This window comes from Ambystoma mexicanum, chromosome 4p (genome assembly GCF_040938575.1).
Source record: "Ambystoma mexicanum isolate Mex_15411 chromosome 4p, UKY_AmexF1_1, whole genome shotgun sequence".
Taxonomy (NCBI): domain Eukaryota; kingdom Metazoa; phylum Chordata; class Amphibia; order Caudata; family Ambystomatidae; genus Ambystoma; species Ambystoma mexicanum.
This window is the reverse complement of record NC_090927.1, coordinates 21,760,055-21,782,182: the sequence shown is the minus strand read 5'-3', so window position 1 is coordinate 21,782,182 and position 22,128 is coordinate 21,760,055. Positions and strand designations below refer to the sequence as shown.

The 22,128-nt window shown below is 44.9% G+C and overlaps 1 protein-coding gene across 1 annotated transcript; it reads right to left on the bottom strand.

The window, feature by feature from the left end:
- Positions 1 to 18,056: 18,056 nt before the first annotated feature.
- Positions 18,057 to 19,010, bottom strand: LOC138452698 (olfactory receptor 2D2-like). Its single transcript, XM_069605045.1, has one exon. The coding sequence runs from the start codon at positions 19,008 to 19,010 to the stop codon at positions 18,057 to 18,059; it is 954 nt and encodes a 317-aa protein (XP_069461146.1).
- Positions 19,011 to 22,128: the final 3,118 nt, after the last annotated feature.

Sequence of the window (22,128 nt, the reverse complement as noted above, 5' to 3'; positions counted from 1 at the left end):
AAGCCCAATCTTCTTTGTCCCAAAAAAAGAGGGTGATTTCCGCCCTTGTGTTGACTACAGGCGACTAAACGCAATCACGGTTAAAAACCGTCACCCGATACCACTCATCACCCCGTTGCTGGATCGATTAACTCACGCTTCTATTTACACCAAGCTTGACCTCTGAGGAGCGTATAATTTGATCCGTATGCATGAGGGGGATGAGTGGAAGACAGCGTTTTGCACCCGACACGGTTTGTACAAATACACAGTAATGACCTTTGGGCTGTGCAATGCACCGGCCACGTTTCAACGATTCATGAACGACGTGTTCAACGCTATCTTGGACATATAGGTCGTTGTCTACTTGGACGACATTCTTGTGTTTTCTTCCTCTCTGGAGGAACATGTGTCACACGTAAAGGAAGTCTTGTCCCGGTTGCGCAAGAATGCTCTATTTGCCAAACCACAAAAATGCCTGTTCCATACCAAGGAGGTGGAGTTCTTGGGCTTCCATATTTCACCAGGATGATTGACCATGAATCAGTCCAAGATCCGTGCCATCCTAGACTGGCCCGTTCCTGTGAATCTCAAGTCCCTACAGTCGTTCCTTGGTTTCGCTAATTTCTACAGGCGGTTCATTTTGGGTTTCTCTTCTATCGTGGCTCCACTCACTGCTCTAACTAGTCCTCACGTCCCCTTCATATAGTCACCAGAGCATCAAGCCGCTTTTGAGTCCCTCAAATCTGCCTTCACTACGGCTCCGGTTCTTCAACATCCGGACCCAGACCTACACTTCATGGTGGAGGCGGATGCGTCCTCTTTTGCATTAGGGGCTGTTTTTCCCAAGTCTGCCCATCTTCTGGCCGTCTACACCCGGTGGCATTTCACTCACGCAAATTTACCATCACTGAGTCTTGATACTGTCACAGAGAAAGAACTCTTAGCCATCAAAGACGCATTCCAAGTCTGGAGACACCACCTTCTGGGGGCCAGACATCAAACAACTGTATTCAGTGACCATCAGAACTTACAGGACCTGGCTTCACTCAAGTGCAGCAACAGCAACAGCCGACAAGTCCGATGGAACCTGTTTTTTGCTGCTTACCATTTCCAGATTAAACACAGGCCGGGTGTGACACACGGTAAAGCAGACGCATTGTCCCACTCTCCTGGGGAGGTGTCCCTTCCAATCTATCCAGAAACCATACTTGACCAAGGCCACGTTGTTTGCCTTTGTACACCCCCGCAGCCTTTGCTGTCTGCCATACGCCTCTGGGTCTCCCAACACCCACACCAACTATCGGAATGGGACCCTGTTTATCGTGATGGACTGCCTTTCGTACAGGAGAGGTTAGTGTTGCCCCCCAGTGATACCCGTAACTTGGCACTGGAATGGTCTCACAATGCCGTCATCAACGGACACCCTGGTCAAAGGCGTACCCTGGCCTTGCTTAAACGTTGGTGTTGGTGGCCTCCGATGAGGCGTGATGTAGATAATTACGTCAACACTTGTTCGGTCTGCGACCATTGTATGAACCGCAGGGGTCGACATTTGGATCTGCTTCAACCGCTACCTGTACCCCCAAAACCCTGGCACACCCTCACTATGGACTTTATTAAGGGTGAAGGGTTACGACATGGTTTGGGTAGTGGTTGACTCGTTCACAAAGATGGCTCGCTTTATACCTTGTTCCGGGGTACCTTCTGCTCCCACCCTGGCCAGTTTGTTTTTTAAGTCCATTTTCTGTTTGTTTGGACTGCCTTCCGCCTTGATTTCTGACAGGGGTTTGCAATTCATGTCCCGTTTCTGGTGGGCTCTTACAAAGCTGCTTGGTATCGATGCCCGTTTTTCCTCTGCATATCACCCGGAAACGGACGGGCTGACGGAGAAGGTGAACCAGGCCATGGAGCAGTATTTGCGTTGTTTGTCGTTGCAGCATCAAAGGTCATGGCTCAGCCTGTTACATCTCGCTGAATTCGCCTATAACAACGCTCAGCATTCCTCCACTGGCTTCTCTCTGTTTTACTCCCTCTATGGTCAACACCCCAGGACCCTTCCTTTTCCTGACCTTTCACTATCATGTACTCCTGCTGCCTCAGCTTGCATCTGTAACCTTGCCACTGTCCATGCCTGCACCCTTGTTCATCTCTGGGAGGCGCAGTCTTCCATGAAAGCGGCAGCTGACAGGAAGCAGGCTATGGCACACGTGTACTCTGTTGGGGACTGTGTGTGGTTGTCCACCCGTCACCTACACCTGCCTGGTTGGCACAAGCTTCTTCCTCGTTTTGTTGGTCCCTATCATGTGTCCGAGGTCCTGAACCCGGTAGCCTAACGCCTCTCGGTCCCTTGTAGCTGGAGGGTGCACCCAGTGTTCCACATGTCTCTGCTGAAGCCCTGTCCTGACCCGACACGTCTTGTGTCTCCTACTGCTCCTGTTTCTGTCATTGCCCCCCGATGAATACAAGGTTAGCGCCATCCTGGGTTCCCACCTCTGTAGGAGGCGTTTGCAGTATTTATTTATTTATTTATTTATTTATTTATTTATTTATATTTATATAGCGCACAAGAAGCCCAGGGGCATTGAGGCGCTGTTACTTGCAATAACTTAGTTACATGGTACAGGCATGAAAGCGATTGATAACACATTATGAATACTACAAGATATCGTACTGTTGTTACAGATATTGCATTGGGACGTATATTACAACATATATGATAAGTATTCGTGCTGGTGTGTCGGGCCTTATGTGAAGAGGGTAGTTTTCAGAGTTTTGCGGAAGGTGGTGAGGGAGGCCTCCCCTCGGATAGTGGGAGGTAGGGCATTCCAGTGAGTGGGCGCGAGATAGGGGAAGCTGTATCTGCCGGCTTTTACTCTTTTTACTAGTGGCACTGAGAGCATGTTGGTGTACGGTGATCTGGTTGGCCTGGTAGTGGAGACGGGGTGGATCCTTTGAGAGAGTATCTGGTGGATTGGTTGGGGTATGGTCCTGAGGACCGTTTGTGGGTTCTGGCTTCAGACGCCCATGCCCCTCGTCTGGTTGCCAGTTTCAAACAGGAGTTTCCGTCCAGCCCACAGGGTCGTGGGTCATTAGGGGGGGGCTCTGTCATGCACACTGCTTTACTACCCTCCAATGTCCCGTCTGTACACTTACCCTCCCTCGATCAAGGCGGCAGCGGAGTGGGACCCGTTGGCACTACCCATGGAAGCAGACAGGCAACAGGGACCATCTGAATCGCCTGCACCCATTTCTCCACTGGCAGCTCCTTGGCGACTCAGAACGGGCCATGTCAGGTGCCAGCTCGGTGTTGTTCCGCATCACGTGACTCAGAAGACCCGACCAGCTGTTAAAACTATGGAGCACGTGATGCAGAAGTCCCAATTACGTGCTGTAGGAACACATCACGTGACACGGAAGACACGATCACCTGAAAACTTGACAACAGTTTAAAAGAATTGAGTACGCGCTGGGTCCGTGCTGTACTCCGCGGCACTGTTTGGCGTACTATTGACTTCGACTCATGGCTTTCTTGGACCACGGACTTGCTTACCGGATTTCCTTCACTTCATCCCTGCATTGTTCTTCTCCTTACTTCGGGTATACCGCCCCTTGGACTGCCATACCTGGTTTTCTACTGGTACTCCTTTGGATTAGTTGTTACTTTGAACTCTCGACCTCGGAACCCACTCGGACTGTTTTGGGATAATCCCACATCATTACAACGCTTCAAGTCTGCACCCACAATTAACACAGTTATTTCCAGTGCATGATTTACCTGCCACAACATCGAGCCCAGTCTCCCTTCTGGCTGCCTGCCGCCCACGCACTGAGGATGCCCCGAACGCCTGCCACCTTGCTCACCCCAAGATCTCTAATTGGTTTACGTCCAATCCTTCTCCCACTTAGGTAAGCCTACTAGTGGTTCATAACTCATCTGTCTGATTATTGCTTATTTGGCCTTGTAGTAATTGCACGCTTGCCTTTCAGCAGTTGGGGGTTTCCGGCATTCCTGCTTCCTGGCATTCCATCACCCAATACCTGTGGCTTCAAAGATCGTACAGAGAGTTAATTGAGTATCTCCCTGTGTGGTACTTGGGGACAGAGACTGTCATAATCTTTACGACCATCAAGTCATAACAGTCCTCAACCCAACCTCCTCCTCTTCAACCGATGCCTGCCGTCCCTCATTAACTTCCTACCCACCCCTGCTACTCCTTCTTTGACTCTCTCTGTCGCCCCCTCTGACTGGTGTACCAGGCCCATGTACCCCTCCTCGGAAAACCTTCAAAGGCCGAGATCTCTTACATCTAGCCACACTTAATGCTCGTTCTGCCATCAAACAGTCTACCAACATCTGCCTCCTTCTTAAAGACCTTGACCTCGATATAGTTGCTCTTTCCGAGACATGGTTCAAGGCCAGCTCAGTCACTGCTTTTGACTCCCTTCTCCCTAATGGCTATAAGATCATCTCCAAGCCTCACCCTAACCGTGAAGGTGGTGGAGAAGCTCTCATCTTCCCTGAGTGGGTTTCTTCTTCCCTCATACCCACCCAGCCTTACTCTTTCTTTGAGAGCCTGGTTTGCAAGTTGGTCATCTCTCCCACCTCCTCTCTGACCATTGCCCCCACCTACAGGCCACCTGGCTCCACCACCCTGTACCTCTCCGAATGGGATGATTTATCCTCTCTCATCACAGCCACCACTTCACTCCTTCTCATGGGGGATTTTAACATCCACTTTGACTCCTCACTTCCATGACCTCTGCACCTCACGCTCGCTCTTCATTCTCCCTTCTGGTCCTATCCACTTGGCTGGACACACTCTTGACGCTTTCATCCACACCGATCTTTCACACTCATCCCCTTTGATCACCCCACTCTCCTGGTCAGATCACTCTCTCCTCTCCTCACAATAGCGTCCATTCAGTCCTCAGACCGTGCCTCCTCCTGCCATGCCAACCTCATTCACAAACATCTGTTTGATGAAATGAGTTTCAGCTGCTGCCTTCACATCTACCTTCGTCCCCCTCGCTCCCTCCAGATTCTACCTCGGACTCGGCTCTCAACAACCTCCCTCTTGTCATTACTAATAGCCTTGACATTCTTCCCTCAGTCATGAGGATCCATCCGAAACATGCCTCTAAGCGTAACACCGTATGACTCCAAACTTGCAGCCCTGAAACACCAGTGTAGAGCTGCAGAATGGAAGTGGCAGGCCTCAGGCTCACCCTCTGACAAACTGGCCTGTCGCCTGCTCCAAAGGCAGTGCAAAATCTCCATCTGCACCAAGAAAAGGGCCCACATCCAGGCTCACATCTCTGGTGCGTCCAACAACACAGCTGAACTCTTTAAAATGTGAAGGGATCTAGCCAATCCCTCTGACATCTCCTCCTCACCTCCTCCCTCCCAGGCCCTTTGCAATGCACTGGTCACACACTTTACCGCAAAAGCACAGGACATCCTGAGCACTCTTGCATCGCTCTTCGCCTCTACCTCCCATCCTCCCTCTGCCTTCTCTCCTATCACACCTGAGGAGGTCACCAGAGTTGTCTGCTCCATGAAGGTCTCCTCCAAACAGGTTTCCCCCTTCTCCTATAAAACCATTAAGGTCAATATTGACGCCCTTGTCCCTGTACTTGCTGATTTCTGCAACCACCCTTTTGCTAGTGGATCTTTCCCCTCCTCCCTCCAGCACTCCTTTTTGCGCCCCTTCTGATAAAACCTTCTGCAGACACGTCCTGTCCAGCCAACTACCGCCCCATATCTATCACCCCCCCTTCTTTGGGAAACTCTTGGAGAAGTTGGTCTTCCCCCAACTGATCCAGCACACTCAACTTGTTGGTTGCCTTCACGACCATTAATCTGAATTCTGAGCATCCAGAGGCACGGAAACTGCTCTTCTGAATACCTGTGCGGAACTTCTTGCATCTCTTGATTCCAACTCTCCAGCTGTTCTCATTCTACTTGATATCTCCTCTGCATTTGATATGTTCAACCACTCCATCCTCATAAAATGACTTCACGATACCCTGGGTATCTCATAGCAGGCACTGGACTGGCTGACCGCCTTCCTCAGTGACTGTCTGTCCCAGGTTATTCTGGGATCTTTCTCCTCCCCCACCTCTACCTCCACCTGCAGTGTCCCCCAGGGCTCCAACCTTTCTCCCTGGCTCTTTAACAACAACCTTGCTCTGCTTGCACACCTCATTTCCACCAGTTCCACAAACTTCCATTGTTATGCAGATGACACACAACTCTGCTTCAAACTTCTCTCTGATCCTCTTCTTACTTCCTCCATTTTTCCTGACTGTTTATGTGCCAACCAGTCCTGGTATGCTTCCAATGATCTCTGCATCCATGCCAGCAAGACTGAGATCCTTCCTATTGGGACTCCTGTTCTCTCTTTCTTCCCCTCACTCTGTCTATCTTCTATGGGCTCTCCCCGGCTCCTTTATCTGAAGCCAGAAACCTTGGAGTCATCTTCACCTCTTCTCTTTCCTTCATCCCTCACATTCTGACCTTGCCAAAAGTCCCACTTTCAACTCCACCTCCTCAAAGGAATTCCTCCTTTCCTCACTTTCCCCCAGAAGCTCAATGTCTTTGTAGCTCTGGTTCTCTCTAGGCTAGACTACTGTAAAATCCTTCTCTAAAACTACCCTGTTCTTCTCTATGACCCCTCCAGCTAATCCAGAATAGGGCTGCAAGACTTATCCTTGGCCTTAATTCCAGGGACCGCCTTTCTCCAGCCCTAAACACTCTCTGCTGGCTCCCCGTTGCTGCGAGGATCAAGTTTAAATCCCTCTGCATCAGCCACAAGGCTGTCTAGGGCCAGGGACCATGCTACCCACAACTTTCTCTCATTTAATACTCTCCCTCCAGATGTTTACGTTCCTCTGGCACCAAATCTCTGTGTTTTAAGCATTTCGCTTAACAGCCAGCTGGTGGCCAATCTCTTTCCTCAGCAGACTCCCTCCTATGGAACAGCCTCCACCTTCCCCTTTCTCTTGAGGCAGATCTTCAAAAATTTCGGAAGCTCCTCAAGATTTTCCTTTCACCTCCTCCTTCCCTTCCTCCCTCCTCTGCTAAATCCCAAAGTTGCTGAGATTGGTGACATGGGTCCTTTTGTATCCTCCCGCCTCCCACATCCAATTGCCTTTTGCCTTTACCCTTCCTTCCACTTTGCCTTGGCACCCACTGGCCTATGTCACCAAGGGCCTGCACTTACCTATTTATTGGTGGCTGACCACTCCACCTAGGCACCTAGCTGTTCACTCCCTAGCACTTCCCTCTTGATACACCTAGCACTTACCAACCAACTCCTTCATCCCTTCTCTCTCTATGCACTTGCATGGTCTGCATGCTCACAGGGCCTAGGTGTGTCTCTATCTTTCATTGATATATTTGTTTTTCATTCCCATAGTCCCTCCCTGTTGCCTTGTGGGTGCTTTGAAACACAATGTACTTGATGTATAAGCGCCTTACAAATGCACAATAAAATAAATATAAAATAAATAATTATTGGCAGTATGGGGAATGAAAACAGGAGTGTGTACTTATATGGGGATACAGGCATATATGGGGGATATAGAATTATCACTGTCAGTACAGGCAGTATGGGCAATGGAAACGGAAGTATGTTCTTATTTGGTATTACGGGCATATATTGGGAGATATAATAATAATTCTTTAATGTGATGTAGTAAGAAAATAAATTCAAACTTTACACATATGTCAAAATCAAAATTATACATATAAAAAAATCATACCTAAAAGTAAAAACTCATAAGATCATCAAGCATTAGTCACTAAAATAGCATCTAAAGCAAAATACACAATCTACGTTCGAAGAAACTAACTAACTTCCTTCTTTACTGATATTTTCAACTGCTTTCACTAATTAGCCAGTGAGCCTACGCCACTTTATACTAATTGGTAATGGGGTAAGCTAAAATTCCCAATCCAGGTTCTATCTGTTGCCATACGTTATAAAGGGCTATGAATAGGTGCATATTGGATGTGTTTGTACAATACAACCAAAATGGAAGTTTAGGTATAGTACAGGGATCATGCACGAATTCAGCCAAGAACTTAATAATGATCATCTTAAGTGCCATGCATTGAGTTAGAACGTGTCTAGCAGTTTCAGGGTACAAGGGAGATTTACACATGCGACAGGTTCGCTCTGCAGTCGGAATGTTTTCCCTAGCTCCTGTGATCGACAGGGTAGGTAGTTGACCTAGACGGAATAGGATAATGAATCGGCGGAGTCTTCTGGTGGGACAGAGAAACAGGTAGTCCTGCGGTTTCATGAACTTGAATATTCTATGGTTCACAAAACGATAAGATTTAAGAGTATCCAGATGGGCGAAATTCTCCAGCCAATCCCATAGGTCCACCTTTTTCCCTAGGGCATTTAACATTTCCTTGGTCACCGTAGACCCTTTGTGGATCCAGCCAATTTCATTAAGAAATTTTCCCATGACTTTGTGCAGGGATGCAGAAGTACATTTTTTACTAAATTCCTGCTGTAAGACTGCCATGAGGGGATTGACCGATCCACTTGTCATTTTCAGGTAGAACCCAGTTCTTCTTTTCAATACCATGGCCTTCAATGATGGCAGGCCTAATTCTAATCTTATCAGGGCCATTGGGAGATATAGAATTATCACTGTCATTACAGGCAGTATGGGCAATGGAAACGGAAGTATGTTCTTATTTGGTGTTACGGGCATATATTGGGAGATATAGAATTATCACTGTCATTACAGGCAGTATGGGCAATGGAAACGGAAGTATGTTCTTATTTGGTATTACGGGCATATATTGGGAGATATAGAATTATCACTGTCAGTACAGGCAGTATGGGCAATGGAAAAAGGAGTATGTTCTTATTTGGTATTACGGGCATATATTGGGAGATATAGAATTATCACTGTCATTACAGGCAGTATGGGCAATGGAAACGGAAGTATGTTCTTATTTGGTATTACGGGCATATATTGGGAGATATAGAATTATCACTGTCATTACAGGCAGTATGGGCAATGGAAACGGAAGTATGTTCTTATTTGGTATTACGGGCATATATTGGGAGATATAGAATTATCACTGTCAGTACAGGCAGTATGGGCAATGGAAAAAGGAGTATGTTCTTATTTGGTATTACGGGCATATATTGGGAGATATAGAATTATCACTGTCATTACAGGCAGTATGGGCAATGGAAACAGAAGTATGTTCTTATTTGGTATTACGGGCATATATTGGAGATATAGAATTATCACTGTCATTACAGGCAGTATGGGCAATGGAAACGGAAGTATGTTCTTATTTGGTATTACGGGCATATATTGGGAGATATAAAATTATCACTGTCAGTACAGGCAGTATGGGCAATGGAAAAAGGAGTATGTTCTTATTTGGTATTACGGGCATATATTGGGAGATATAGAATTATCACTGTCATTACAGGCAGTATTGGCAATGGAAACGGAAGTATGTTCTTATTTGGTATTACAGGCATATATTGGGAGATATAGAATTATCACTGTCATTACAGGCAGTATGGGCAATGGAAACGGAAGTATGTTCTTATTTGGTATTACGGGCATATATTGGGAGATATAGAATTATCACTGTCAGTACAGGCAGTATGGGCAATGGAAAAAGGAGTATGTTCTTATTTGGTATTACGGGCATATATTGGGAGATATAGAATTATCACTGTCATTACAGGCAGTATGGGCAATGGAAACGGAAGTATGTTCTTATTTGGTATTACGGGCATATATTGGGAGATATAGAATTATCACTGTCAGTACAGGCAGTATGGGCAATGGAAAAAGGAGTATGTTCTTATTTGGTATTACGGGCATATATTGGGAGATATAGAATTATCACTGTCAGTACAGGCAGTACGGGCAATGGAAAAAGGAGTATGTTCTTATTTGGTATTACGGGCATATATTGGGAGATATAGAATTATCACTGTCATTACAGGCAGTACGGGCAATGGAAACGGAAGTATGTTCTTATTTGGTATTACGGGCATATATTGGGAGATATAGAATTATCACTGTCATTACAGGCAGTATGGGCAATGGAAACGGAAGTATGTTCTTATTTGGTATTACGGGCATATATTGGGAGATATAGAATTATCACTGTCGTTACAGGCAGTATGGGCAATGGAAACGGAAGTATGTTCTTATTTGGTATTACGGGCATCTATTGGGAGATATAGAATTATCACTGTCGTTACAGGCAGTATGGGCAATGGAAACGGAAATATGTTCTTATTTGGTATTACGGGCATATATTGGGAGATATAGAATTATCACTGTCAGTACAGGCAGTATGGGCAATGGAAAAAGGAGTATGTTCTTATTTGGTATTACGGGCATATATTGGGAGACATAGAATTATCACTGTCATTACAGGCAGTATGGGCAATGGAAACGGAAGTATGTTCTTATTTGGTATTACGGGCATATATTGGGAGATATCGAATTATCACTGTCATTACAGGCAGTATGGGCAATGGAAACGGAAGTATGTTCTTATTTGGGATTACGGGCATATATTGGGAGATATAGAATTATCACTGTCATTACAGGCAGTATGGGCAATGGAAAAAGGAGTATGTTCTTATTTGGTATTACGGGCATATATTGGGAGATATAGAATTATCACTGTCATTCCAGGCAGTATGGGCAATGGAAACGGAAGTATGTTCTTATTTGGTATTACGGGCATATATTGTGAGATATAGAATTATCTCTGTCATTACAGGCAGTATGGGCAATGGAAACGGAAGTATGTTCTTATTTGGTATTACGGGCATATATTGGGAGATATAGAAATATCACTGTCAATACAGGCAGTATGGGCAATGGAAAAAGGAGTATGTTCTTATTTGGTATTACGGGCATATATTGGGAGATATAGAATTAACACTGTCATTACAGGCAGTATGGGCAATGGAAACGGAAGTATGTTCATATTTGGTATTACGGGCATATATTGGGAGATATAGAATTATCACTGTCAGTACAGGCAGTATGGGCAATGGAAAAAGGAGTATGTTCTTATTTGGTATTACGGGCATATATTGGGAGATATAGAATTATCACTGTCATTACAGGCAGTATGGGCAATGGAAACGGAAGTATGTTCTTATTTGGTATTACGGGCATATATTGGGAGATATAGAATTATCACTGTCAGTACAGGCAGTATGGGCAATGGAAAAAGGAGTATGTTCTTATTTGGTATTACGGGCATATATTGGGAGATATAGAATTATCACTGTCATTACAGGCAGTATGGGCAATGGAAAAAGGAGTATGTTCTTATTTGGTATTACGGGCATATATTGGGAGATATAGAATTATCACTGTCAGTACAGGCAGTATGGGCAATGGAAAAAGGAGTATGTTCTTATTTGGTATTACGGGCATATATTGGGAGATATAGAATTATCACTGTCAGTACAGGCAGTATGGGCAATGGAAAAAGGAGTATGTTCTTATTTGGTATTACGGGCATATATTGGGAGATATAGAATTATCACTGTCATTACAGGCAGTATGGGCAATGGAAACGGAAGTATGTTCTTATTTGGTATTACGGGCATATATTGGGAGATATAGAATTATCACTGTCAGTACAGGCAGTATGGGCAATGGAAACTGAAGTATGTTCTTATTTGGTATTACGGGCATATATTGGGAGATATAGAATTATCACTGTCATTACAGGCAGTATGGGCAATGGAAACGGAAGTATGTTCTTATTTGGTATTACGGGCATATATTGGGAGATATAGAATTATCACTGTCATTACAGGCAGTATGGGCAATGGAAACGGAAGTATGTTCTTATTTGGTATTACGGGCATATATTGGGAGATATAGAATTATCACTGTCATTACAGGCAGTATGGGCATTGGAAACTGAAGTATGTTCTTATTTGGTATTACGGGCATATATTGGGAGATATAGAATTATCACTGTCAGTACAGGCAGTATGGGCAATGGAAAAAGGAGTATGTTCTTATTTGGTATTACGGGCATATATTGGGAGATATAGAATTATCTCTGTCATTACAGGCAGTATGGGCAATGGAAACGGAAGTATGTTCTTATTTGGTATTACGGGCATATATTGGGAGATATAGAATTATCACTGTCATTACAGGCAGTATGGGCAATGGAAACGGAAGTATGTTCTTATTTGGTATTACAGGCATATATTGGGAGATATAGAATTATCACTGTCAGTACAGGCAGTATGGGCAATGGAAAAAGGAGTATGTTCTTATTTGGTATTACGGGCATATATTGGGAGATATAGAATTATCACTGTCAGTACAGGCAGTATGGGCAATGAAAACGGAAGTATGTTCTTATTTGGTATTACGGGCATATATTGGGAGATATAGAATTATCACTGTCAGTACAGGCAGTATGGGCAATGGAAACGGAAGTATGTTCTTATTTGGTATTACGGGCATATATTGGGAGATATAGAATTATCACTGTCATTACAGGCAGTATGGGCAATGGAAACGGAAGTATGTTCTTATTTGGTATTACGGGCATATATTGGGAGATATAGAATTATCACTGTCATTACAGGCAGTATGGGCAATGGAAACGGAAGTATGTTCTTATTTGGTATTACGGGCATATATTGGGAGATATAGAATTATCACTGTCAGTACAGGCAGTATGGGCAATGGAAAAAGGAGTATGTTCTTATTTGGTATTACGGGCATATATTGGGAGATATATAATTATCACTGTCATTACAGGCAGTATGGGCAATGGAAACGGAAGTATGTTCTTATTTGGTATTACAGGCATATATTGGGAGATATAGAATTATCACTGTCAGTACAGGCAGTATGGGCAATGGAAAAAGGAGTATGTTCTTATTTGGTATTATGGGCATATATTGGGAGATATAGAATTATCACTGTCAGTACAGGCAGTATGGGCAATTGAAAAAGGAGTATGTTCTTATTTGGTATTACGGGCATATATTGGGAGATATAGAATTATCACTGTCATTACAGGCAGTATGGGCAATGGAAACGGAAGTATGTTCTTATTTGGTATTACGGGCATATATTGGGAGATATAGAATTATCACTGTCATTACAGGCAGTATGGGCAATGTAAACGGAAGTATGTTCTTATTTGGTTTTACGGGCATATATTGGGAGATATAGAATTATCACTGTCATTACAGGCAGTATGGGCAATGGAAACGGAAGTATGTTCTTATTTGGTATTACGGGCATATATTGGGAGATATAGAATTATCACTGTCAGTACAGGCAGTATGGGCAATGGAAAAAGTAGTATGTTCTTATTTGGTATTACGGGCATATATTGGGAGATATAGAATTATCACTGTCATTACAGGCAGTATGGACAATGGAAACGGAAGTATGTTCTTATTTGGTATTACGGGCATATATTGGGAGATATAGAATTATCACTGTCAGTACAGGCAGTATGGGCAATGGAAAAAGTAGTATGTTCTTATTTGGTATTACGGGCATATATTGGGAGATATAGAATTATCACTGTCATTACAGGCAGTATGGGCAATGGAAACGGAAGTATGTTCTTATTTGGTATTACGGGCATATGTTGGGAGATATAGAATTATCACTGTCAGTACAGGCAGTATGGGCAATGGAAAAAGGAGTATGTTCTTATTTGGTATTACGGGCATATATTGGGAGATATAGAATTATCACTGTCAGTACAGGCAGTATGGGCAATGGAAAAAGGAGTATGTTCTTATTTGGTATTACGGGCATATATTGGGAGATATAGAATTATCACTGTCAGTACAGGCAGTATGGACAATTGAAATGGAAGTATGTTCTTATTTGGTATTACGGGCATATATTGGGAGATATAGAATTATCACTGTCATTACAGGCAGTATGGGCAATGGAAAAAGGAGTATGTTCTTATTTGGTATTACGGGCATATATTGGGAGATATAGAATTATCACTGTCATTACAGGCAGTATGGGCAATGGAAACGGAAGTATGTTCTTATTTGGTATTACGGGCATATATTGGGAGATATAGAATTATCACTGTCATTGCAGGCAGTATGGGCAATGGAAACGGAAGTATGTTCTTATTTGGTATTACGGGCATATATTGGGAGATATAGAATTATCACTGTCATTACAGGCAGTATGGGCAATGGAAACGGAAGTATGTTCTTATTTGGTTTTACGGGCATATATTGGTAGATATAGAATTATCACTGTCATTACAGGCAGTATGGGCAATGGAAACGGAAGTATGTTCTTATTTGGTATTACGGGCATATATTGGGAGATATAGAATTATCACTGTCAGTACAGGCAGTATGGGCAATGGAAAAAGTAGTATGTTCTTATTTGGTATTACGGGCATACATTGGGAGATATAGAATTATCACTGTCATTACAGGCAGTATGGGCAATGGAAACGGAAGTATGTTCTTATTTGGTATTACGGGCATACATTGGGAGATATAGAATTATCACTGTCATTACAGGCAGTATGGGCAATGGAAACGGAAGTATGTTCTTATTTGGTATTACGGGCATATATTGGGAGATATAGAATTATCACTGTCATTACAGGCAGTATGGGCAATGGAAACGGAAGTATGTTCTTATTTGGTATTACGGGCATATGTTGGGAGATATAGAATTATCACTGTCAGTACAGGCAGTATGGGCAATGGAAAAAGGAGTATGTTCTTATTTGGTATTACGGGCATATATTGGGAGATATAGAATTATCACTGTCAGTACAGGCAGTATGGGCAATGGAAAAAGGAGTATGTTCTTATTTGGTATTACGGGCATATATTGGGAGATATAGAATTATCACTGTCAGTACAGGCAGTATGGGCAATGGAAAAAGGAGTATGTTCTTATTTGGTATTACGGGCATATATTGGGAGATATAGAATTATCACTGTCAGTACAGGCAGTATGGGCAATGGAAAAAGGAGTATGTTCTTATTTGGTATTACGGGCATATATTGGGAGATATAGAATTATCACTGTCAGTACAGGAAGTATGGGCAATGGAAAAAGGAGTATGTTCTTATTTGGTATTACGAGCATATATTGGGAGATATAGAATTATCACTGTCAGTACAGGCAGTATGGGCAATGGAAAAAGGAGTATGTTCTTATTTGGTATTACGGGCATATATTGGGAGATATAGAATTATCACTGTCATTACAGGCAGTATGGGCAATGGAAACGGAAGTATGTTCTTATTCGGTATTACCGGCATATATTGGGAGATATAGAATTATCACTGCCATTGCAGGCAGTATGGGCAATGGAAACGGAAGTATGTTCTTATTTGGTATTACGGGCATATATTGGGAGATATAGAATTATCACTGTCATTACAGGCAGTATGGGCAATGGAAACGGAAGTATGTTCTTATTTGGTTTTACGGGCATATATTGGTAGATATAGAATTATCACTGTCATTACAGGCAGTATGGGCAATGGAAACGGAAGTATTTTCTTATTTGGTATTACAGGCATATATTGGGAGATATAGAATTATCACTGTCAGTACAGGCAGTATGGGCAATGGAAAAAGGAGTATGTTCTTATTTGGTATTACAGGCATATATTGGGAGATATAGAATTATCACTGTCATTACAGGCAGTATGGGCAATGGAAACGGAAGTATGTTTTTATTTGGTATTACGGGCATATATTGGGAGATATAGAATTATCACTGTCATTACAGGCAGTATGGGCAATGGAAACGGAAGTATGTTCTTATTTGGTATTACGGGCATATATTGGGAGATATAGAATTATCACTGTCATTACAGGCAGTATGGGCAATGGAAATGGAAGTATGTTCTTATTTGGTATTACGGGCATATATTGGGAGATATAGAATTATCACTGTCATTACAGGCAGTATGGGCAATGGAAACGGAAGTATGTTCGTATGTGGGAATACTGGCAAATATTTCAAGATATAGGATTATCACTATCATTACAGGCAGTAAGGGAAATGGAAACAGGAGTATGTTCTTATGTGGGGATACTTGCATAGCCAGTATGAAAATGTATACATTTTTTTACACTTGCAGAATATTTGCATGTATTTTGGGCAAAGTAATAATAAAAAAACTTAAGAAAGTCTTTCTCTGCACTGTTGATACCTTTTCATCTATTGTATATTTTGTGTGTGTAACATACTGTAAGGAAGGAGGGGGTTGGTATAGCCCCTCCTATACATTCTACACGAAAGTGACCACTTGCTCTTGCACTGGTGGAGGGACACCTTCTTTCCCTTCTGCGGCCTCAGGGGAGAAGTCCCTGGCATAAGCAGAGGTGAGGCTATTGCAAGACACACATGGACTCCATTTTGTGTACCCTCGACTCCATCTTTGAACTAGGCCACATTCTGGTATTACAAAGTATTCTCTCCCCTCAGCAGCGCCACGCACAGTGAGCACTGACAGCCCCAACCTTTTTCCTCCTGCACCTGTGCCTCCCAAGTCCCTTTCTCATGGATGCTCTGAGACAAGGGGCCTCATTACGACCCGGGCGGTAAGGGATTATCGGTACCGGTAAGGGCACTGGTGCCGGTAATCCCTTACCGCCCAATTCCGAGGTCCCTGGTTTTACCAGCCGTTAAGGCCGAGAACCGCAAAGGGACCTTGAAGGTAATTACGGTACCGCAATTTGCTGTACCATAATTACCGCCTTCCCCATTTCCATTGAGCCCTATGGGGGCAAAAATGGGAATGGGGAAGGGACAATGGTGAATGGGGAATTACCGCCCCACCACCCTTGGAAAGGGGCGGTAATTCTGCCATTCACCATGGCGGAATCGGTAAGGTACCGGCGTCAACCATGGCGCCAATAGCCCCATGGTTAACGCCTGGGTCGTAATGAGGCCCAAGATGTTGCAAACAAACAGTGTATTCTTTCCATCCTTCCTCTGAGATCACTGTCCTCTGTGTCAACCCGGACGAACCATGACTTGTGGCTCATCTATCTCAACAAACCTACCCCTGCACCTCTCACCCCCACTGTTGGAAAATTACTGCCTGTTCAACCTTGTGCCCCTCCAAAGCTATTCTTTTGATGTACCAGAAGTGTGACCCTTCCTTGCTGACCACTCCAGAGTGCCCCCCAATAAAACCAGATTCCTGTCGCAGTATATTCTGTCCTAAACTAACAAGTGTCATCTTACCCCCTGCCGCTCTGATGTGCCAGACCTGACAGCTAGCAACCCTGCCCCCCACAGTTTTCCTGAGGGGCAAGACCCCCACACCCTTCACCTCGCCAGTGACCTAAAGTAAGATAATGCAAACACACGTGTACAATGTATAAACCTCTCGTAAAAACATTAAAGGTTCAGTAATGATCATTATTTAGTGTATGTCTAGGATAAATTTTGTAGATTAATTAGCCAGAACCAGCCACCTCTCCGGACCTGACCCAACCTTCACCTCGCACGGACCAGCCCAGATGCACCACGTGATGTCCAACCTCCTGCCCAGTCATCAGCTAATCTCGTGAAGCCGGCCCTTACAGCGCTATACTCGCACCTCTACCGTGACCTGTCAAAATGTAACTTGTAGCCTGTATGGAAATCGTCACAGATGACGCTGTAAACCTTTAAAATATACTGTTTCTGTACTGTTTGCCAGAGCGCACTCAAGGCAGCAAAGTTCTCTGGATGCTGAATCTTATATAAACCTTTGCTGACTCTCAAAACCAATCTCGTGGTCTCATTCCCTACTGGGATGTGTCCTGAGTTTTATTGGTATTTTGGGGAGTGAGCGCCTTCAATATCAAAATTGATTTCAAAATGTGTGGCTTTGAAAGCATTTTTTCAAGAAAGTGTACCGTAAAATACACAATATTTCCGATTTTTTAAAAGAATGTCCCAGTAAAGAAGCCATTCCAACTCCTCTTGGTTGTTTTGGGCTTCTTCACTATGCTCGGATAGTCATGAAAATTAAAATATGTATGTCCCTCCTATCAAAATATTACCAGCCCTCACTTTTCTGAAAGTGTTGAGCACGGTTCCGCGTTGACAGTTTTAGCAGAGCCCTTTTCACATCTTTGTTCCTGAGACTATAGATCACGGGGTTCAGCAATGGTGGGGTCACTGAATAAAAGAGTGCAATAATTTTATCCTGATTTGCAGACCCTGCAGATGATGGTTTCATGTACATGAAAATGGCGGTGCCATAGAATAAGATGACTACGATCAGGTGCGAGGCACAGGTGGAGAAGGCTTTGTGACGGCCTTCAGACGAGCGGATTCTCATGATGGCGGCACTGATGCGCATGTAGGAGACGAGGGTAAAAGCACTGGGAATTAGCATCACAACAATCGACCCAGAGAAAATCACCATCTCTGTGACAAAGGTGTCCCCACAGGCCATCTTTAAGAAAATTGTGGCCTCACAAAAGAAATGGTTGATAACGTTGTGACCACATAAAGGCAATCGTAATGTCAAAACCATGACCACAATCCCAATTATAAGACTAACAGCCCAGCAGCTGAGCAGCATTGTAACACAGCGAGACCTGCTCATGATGATTCTATAATGCAAGGGAAACAAGATGGCGGCATACCGGTCATACGCCATGATTGCCAGGAGTATGCATTCTGCACAACCAAAGAGCAGGCAGGCGAACATCTGAGCAGCACATGCTGAGAAGCAGATTTTTCTGTGAGATAGGAGTTGGGCCAGCAAGTAAGGCACGCTCACTGATGAGAAGCACATGTCCAAGACGGACAGGTTCCCCAGGAAGAAGTACATAGGGGTGTTAAGGCGTGGCTCGATGACACAGGCTGTGACGAGGGCAGCATTGCTGAGCATAGTGAGCAGGAACGTTAATAGAAATAAAACAAAGAGAGCCATGTTCACATGCGGGTCCTCAGACAATCCAAGCAGTAGGAACTCTGTCACTGCACTCCCATTCTTGTCCATCGGCTGCCTTCTTATCTGTAGGAAAATGAAAAGAAACCCACAGTAAACTGATGTTCACAAACATATTATAATACCTGTAGACCACAGTGTGGTACAAACACAGACTGGAGGGGTGACCAGTGACTGTGAGGAGGTGAAGGAGTGCCTGAATAAGGGTAAATAAAAGGAGGAGGAGTGCCGTGATAATGATAAGGAGGGATGGTAAGGATGTGAGAGACTGTGATGAGGAGGGGGATGCTGGGGTACAGGTAATGCTAGACTGCGATGAGGATGAGGGATTTCTGCGGTAAGAGTAATGAGGAACTTTGATGAGGATGAGGGATTTACACGGTAATACTAATGGGGGACTGTGGCAAGGTGAGGGGATGGCGGGGTAGGAGTAATGAGGGACTGTGAAGAGGAGGGGGATGCTGGGATCAGGGTAATGAGGCACTGTGTGAGGAGGAGAAGGAATGCCTGAATAAGGCAGTTGAGTCGCTGTGCAGAGGAGGAAGGATGTGGGTTTGTGACAAGAAATGGGATGCCATGGTTTGGGTAATGAGAGATTGTGATGAGGGGGATGCTGAAATAAGAGTAATGAAGAACTGCACTAGTGAGCTGTGAGGTTAATTATGGACTATGACAAGGAGGGGGAATGCTGACTAAGGGTAACGACACAGGTGAGGGATTTCATGGGTTAGCGGGGTAAGAAGGGATTCCAGGAATAACCAGGGGTTGTAACGATAATGCTGATGCTTGGGTCTACTAAGTGATTGTGCCAATGATGGTGATGCAGGAATAAGGGTCATGAGGGACTGTGATGAGGAGGGGGATGCCGGAGTAAGGGTAATGAGGGACTGTGATGAGGAGGGGATGCTGGACTAAGGGGAATTAAAGACTGTGATGAGGGTGATGCTTAAATATGGTAAGGGTACCTAGGGGCTCTGACAAAGTAGAGGATAGGAGGCTGGGGGTAATGAGGGATTTTGCAGGGGGTTGATGGAGTAAGTGTAATGAGAGCTTGAATCAAGCAGGGGAGATGCCGAGGTAACAGTAAAACAGAACTGTGATGAGTGGAGATACTGGGTAAATTTTAGGGGAATTAAAGACTGTGATGAGGAGGGGGGATGCTGGAGTAAGGGTGATAAGGGACTGTGCTGAGGAGGGGGGAAGCTGGAGTAAGGGGTATTAAAGACCATGATGAGGAGGGGGATGCTGGAGTAAGGGGTATTAAAGACTATGATGAGGAGGGGGTGCTGGAGTAAGGGGGATGTGGGACTGTGATAAGGGGGGATGCTGGAGTAAGGGGAATTAAAGACTGATGAGGAGGGGGATGCTGGAGTAACGGTAATGAGGGACTGCGATGAGGAGGAGGGATGCTGGTTTCAGGGGAATTAAAGACTGTGATGAGGAGGCAGAGGCTGAAGTAAGGGTAATGAGGGACTGTGATGAGGTGGTGGATGCTGGAGTAAGGGGAATGAGGGACTGTGATGCGGAGGGGGATGCTGGAGTAAGGGTAATGAGGGACTGTGATGAGGAGGGGGATGCTGGAGTAAGGGATATTAAAGACTGATGAGGAGGGGGATGCTGGAGTAAGGGGAATTAAAGACTGTGATGAGGATGGGGGATGCTGGAGTAAGGGTAATAAGGGACTGTGTTGAGGAGTGGGGATGCTGGAGTAAGGGATATTAAAGACTATGATGAGGATGGGGATACTGAAGTAAGGGGTATTAAAGACTATGATGAGGAGGGGGATGCTGGAGTAAGGGGGATGAGTGACTGTGATGAGGAGGGGGGTTGCGGGAGTAAGGAGAATTAAAGACTGATGAGGAGGGGGATGCTGGAGTAAGGGTAATAAAAGGACTGTGATGAGGAGTGGGGTGTTGGAGTAAGGGGTATTAAAGACTGTGATGAGGAGGGGGATGCTGGAGTAAGGGGGATGAGAGACTGTGATGAGGAGGGGGATACTGGAGTAAGGGGGATGTGGGACTGTGATGAGGAGGGGGATGCTGGAGTAAGGGGATTTAAAGACTGTGATGCAGAGGGGGATGATGGAGTAAGGGTAATGAGGGACTGATGAGGAGAGGGGATGATGGAGTAAGTGGTATTAAAGACTGATGAGGAGGGGGGATGCTGGATTAAAGGGGATTAAAGACTGTGATGAGGAGGAGGGATGCTGGAGTAAGTGGAAAGAGGGACTGCAATGAGGATAGAGGATGTGGAGTAAGTGGAAGAGGGACTGTGATGAGGAGGGGGATGCTGGAGTAAGGGAAATGAGGGACTGTGATGAGGAGGGGGATGCTGGAGTATGGGTAATGAGGGAATGTGATGAGAAGGAGGGATGCTGGCTTCAGGGGAATTAAAGACTGTGATGAGGAGGGGGGATGCTGGAGTAAGGGGGATGAGGGACTGTGATGAGGAGGGGATGCTGGAATAAGGGGAGTTAAAGACTGTGATGAGGAGGGAGAGGCTGGAGTAAGGGGGATGAGGGACTGTGATGAGGAGGGGGTATGATGGAGTAAGGGGAATTAAAGACTGCGATGAGGAGGGGAATGTTGGAGTAAGGGTAATGAGGGACTGTGATGAGGAGGGGGATGTTGGAGTAAGGGGTATTAAAGACTGTGATGAGGAGGGGGTGCTGGAGTAAGTAGAATGAGGGACTGTGATGAGGAGGGGGGATGCTGGAGAAAGGGGAATGAGGGACTGTGATGAGGAGGGGGGATGCTGGAGTAAGGGGAATGAAGGACTGTGATGAGGAGGGGGATGCTGGAGTAAAGGTAATGAGGGACTGTGATGAGGTTGGGGATGCTGGGGTAAGGGCAATGAGGGACTGTGATGAGGAGGAGGGATGCTGGAGTATGGGTAATGAGGGACTGTGATGAGAAGGGGAGATGCTAGCTTCAGGGGAATTAAAGACTGTGGTGAGGAGGGGGGCGCTGGAGTAAGGGTAATGAGGGACTGTGATGAGGAGGGGGATGCTGGAGTAAGGGGGATGAGGGAATGTGATGAGGAGGGGGATGCAGGAGAAAGGGGAATTAAAGACTGTGATTAGGAGGCGGATGCTGGAGTAAGGGTAATGAGGGACTGTGATGAGGAGGGGATGCTGGAGTAAGGGGGATGAGGGACTGGGATGAGGAGG

What these genes read in the sequence shown, in the direction of transcription:
- LOC138452698 (XM_069605045.1), bottom strand. Translation starts at nt 19,010, where the DNA reads ATGGACAAGAATGGGAGTGCAGTGACAGAGTTCCTACTGCTTGGATTG.